We start from the raw sequence: 3,866 nt of genomic DNA on the forward strand, positions 1-3,866 counted from the left end.
TCCAGTGTGAATCTAGTAACATTCATTGAAGCATTTTTTTTTTTTATTGTAATTTGCATGCTGTCAAATTTTACATCATGGTAGCAGCAAAGGGAAACTTGGCATTGAGATACATGGTCTTCAGATACATTGTTGTGGAACCAGAGCATAGAAACTTCCATCTCTGGTATTGTCCTTGGCAATATGGCACATAAATCCTTGTCGCGTTTTGAAAAGCTTCCCTACAAGGCCATCACTTTTCCCGCTATAGGGTGACAAAGAACACATTAGAACACAATCACAGACATACACAGCATAACCATATATTTCAATCTCAAAACATTTGACATTTCTGAGATGGGTTAAATTCTTTTTCAGTTAAAGTCTGCAGACATACATGTTTCATAAAGGATTTCTTTTTTGCAACTATGAACTGTATTTGTATTGGCACTAACCTACACACGTAGTATTTGACTCCAGGAAACCTCTTTGATTCATCATATGAGACCATGTTCCTCTGTTCCCCCTCCATCCATTTCCAACCACTTCCTCCACACGGATCAACCAGAACCTGAAGATTAAATACAGTAATTACTGAAGAAATAGGAGAGGAGTCATCTCCTTGCCTACAGTCTGTCAATTGTCCTGCATGTGTTTGTTATAATTTGTCAATAGAAACGTCTGTGAGTAATAGTGAGTATCTTTTCTGCTCTGTAGACTTTTCATTGAAGCTAATATTCAATTCTGAGACATTTTGGTATTTGTAATTGAATGCCAGAAATAAGTGTTAATACTAAGCTAGCACCTTCAGCGCATTCATGTGCTGCGTTTATGAATATAATATTGCTGCTGTGTTTATTCATATCATTATGCTGCTCTACTGTGAATTATTTCTGTGAAGTTTATATAATATTAGAGTACTTAATTTTTTGCTGTGTGATATTCATTGCCAGTATTTGGGACTTTCAGTTTTAATGTGACCTATTGTGTTTACATATGTTAGGACAATTCTGTATCACGTTGTACACTGCCACAGAAAGTTGATACTGTATATTGTGTTTGGTATATTGTATAGGTTCATATGATTTGTTTTGAAACTGAAGTCTTAATCTGATTATTTCTTTATTTCTGTTTTATTGAACCACACACACACTTGAATATATCTTCAGTGTTAAATAAACCCCTTTGATTGAAGTTGACCACCTGATCCACTCCTGTGTTCTGACAAACACATCAAGAGGAAGGCTAGAGAAATCAGAACAATCTTGGATTACAATCCTAGTTCAGCTCCTTCACAGTACTGCACTGATGTACCTCATAGCTATTGGCCTGATGCTTTCTTCCATCATATTCATAATTACAGCATTGATCGTTTACAAAACCACTGTGCCACCCGCTGTCAGGTCCAATGGCTTTGCACACAGCAAGTTGGGCATTAGAACGAACAGCATCTGTAAATCACAATGATTTATGGGTTAATCAAGCCCAATGCTTTGAGAGGATCAGCCTCTGATCTGATGAGAGTATATGTAAAGTAAAAGAGTTTACATACTGCTGAGCACCCCTCCGGTCTGAACCCACTGGAGGTCCTGACTCCTGCAGCCCTGGTATGGGTCTCCTTTCCAAGGGCTCACACAAGTGCAGGTCCTGTCATGATTGGAGGATGAGCATTTGGCGTTTACTCCACAGGGTTTAACCAGGCATGTGTCAAGACATGTCCCAAAGGAGCCAGTGCAGACCTCATGGTCCTTACACACACTGTTCTGTGTGCAATTGTTACATGTGTGTGGTGTGAAGGATGGACAGGGTGGTTTTGGGCATTTATACTCAGCAGGCAGAGGGTGTGTGGCGGAGCCCCAGCCAGGCGAGCATGTGGCCTTACAGACAGTGACTCCACCTTCAGATTTGCACTCAACTCGTCCGTTTACCTGCTCAGAGTAGCACACAGGTAAAGCACTCCACTGTCCTCCAGAACACCCCACAGACTCGGGGAAGGGCTTCAATAATCCACTACATTTAATTTTGACCTGCTGCTGGGCTGTGCTGTGGTACTGCTCCTTACAATGGTTGTTCTGAAGATCTGCAGCCTTCAGAGGGCCACATCCATTTTTATTGAAGAGTCTCCACTGCTGTGAAACATAGTCCTTAAAAACCTTCTCAACAAAATCAATGTTCTCTGACTTTCCAGTGACCATTAGATATTTAGACCAAGCTAAAACAGCTTCCTTTTCAAGGGCAAACATGTAGCGCACAAAATAATCAATCTGGTCCATGTAATATTTTGTGCACTCTACTGGCTCAGCAGACTGTCTTTGGGAGTCCTGGACCAGCGACTTGCGAAAAACATCCAGAATGTTGTTTTCTTCTCCAGTGCCCATCATCATGTGGTGAAAGTCTGTGAGATGAAACTGAAAAGAGTTTTCCTCTGTGAACTGAGCTCCAACTTCAGACAGATAGTGCCGTTGGGTTATCGTACCATTTTTAAGTTGTGCATGTAATGTGCTGATGTTCCTAAACTTATGAATCACATTGCTGTATTTCACAACTATTTGTGTCCACTGGGTGTCATGTTGGACAGACTCAACTATTTCTTGTGTGTAGTCCTTCAGCTCCTTGACGCTACAATAAACTGTTGTCAGATCAGGGACTGGTTTATAGATCATACCATTGATCTTACTTTCCAGAGCGGGATAGTCAATAATACAAGCTGGACCGCGGTACATCTTATGGCACTCACAGAATAGTTGTGTGGTGTCCTTAATGGGTTTACATTCTCCATCATTACAGTTCATTTCTGAGCAGAAACATCTGTATAGAAGCACATAAAGGACAGTGAGGAAAGTCTTCACAGTATCCATGGCAGCTTAACCTGTTAAAAAGAAAGTATTAAGTGTAATTAGAAGCATTGAATATGTAGCCTACTTTCTTAAGCCTAGTGGCTTAATTCAGTTTGTTTATAAAGCCACACACTTTGTTCTTTGGTGGTAAAGATGCATTACAGAGGATTTCTTATAGTCCCACTTTACATTAGGTGGCTTTAACTGCTATGTAGTTACATCAACAAAAATAAATAAATATATAAGTACAATGTGTTCATATTGTATTGCTGCTATGGAGGGATACAGGTAAGGTTAACAGACAGGTTTGGTGGTATGGGTAGGTTTAAGGGATGGCTCAATAAAGTAATGAAAAATGTAATTACAGAAATAAATAACAGATCTAATTACATGCAGGTGCTTTTTTTATTTAATTTGGCATTAACTTACACATAAAAATATTTAATTTATTTTTAACGATTTGCATAAAGAAAATAAGGTTGCACTTTATTTGAAGGTGTCCTTGTAGCAGTGTAATTAAACATATAAGTACTGAGTAATATTAATAAACTACATGTACTTACTACATGGTTAGGGTTTGGTTTAGGGTTACTTGCATGTAATTATGCATAATTAATAGTTATTATAATAATAATTACATGCAACATATGTAACAGCCTCCTATAAGCAGTTACCAATTTTAAATATATATTTATATATATGTGTGTGTGTGTCTGTGTGATACAGTGACAGAAATTATGATACCTGTTGGGATTCAATATGGTCCAAACTTAAACTTGTTAAAAAAAAAAAAAAAAAATCTTAATCATCAATGAATTCACTACAAAATAGTTCCTAAATCTCACTACTAGGAAAACATTTTTTTTTCTCAGTTTAAGCTTTCCTCATCTTCTAACTGTAATTTCTGAGACTCTGTAGGCACATACAGACATATGTTTTGGGATTGCCTTGAAGTTAATTTTTGTAAACAGGTATCTATCAGTCTGAAAGAAGTAGTGGAAGTTGAAATATCATGCTGTTCTAAGATCTTGCTTTTAAATGATGACTCTT

The 3,866-nt window shown here is 37.9% G+C and overlaps 1 protein-coding gene across 1 annotated transcript; it reads right to left on the reverse strand.

The window, feature by feature from the left end:
- Nucleotides 1-1,257: 1,257 nt before the first annotated feature.
- On the reverse strand, nt 1,258-2,834 carry LOC127970535 (SE-cephalotoxin-like). The gene is made up of 2 exons (XM_052573137.1): nt 1,532-2,834; nt 1,258-1,430 (listed from the first exon to the last, which is right to left on the reverse strand). The coding sequence occupies exons 1-2, from the start codon at nt 2,769-2,771 to the stop codon at nt 1,258-1,260; spliced, it is 1,413 nt and encodes a 470-aa protein (XP_052429097.1). The 5' UTR covers nt 2,772-2,834.
- Nucleotides 2,835-3,866: the final 1,032 nt, after the last annotated feature.

The sequence above is a fragment of the Carassius gibelio genome, chromosome A4 (assembly GCF_023724105.1).
Source record: "Carassius gibelio isolate Cgi1373 ecotype wild population from Czech Republic chromosome A4, carGib1.2-hapl.c, whole genome shotgun sequence".
Taxonomy (NCBI): domain Eukaryota; kingdom Metazoa; phylum Chordata; class Actinopteri; order Cypriniformes; family Cyprinidae; genus Carassius; species Carassius gibelio.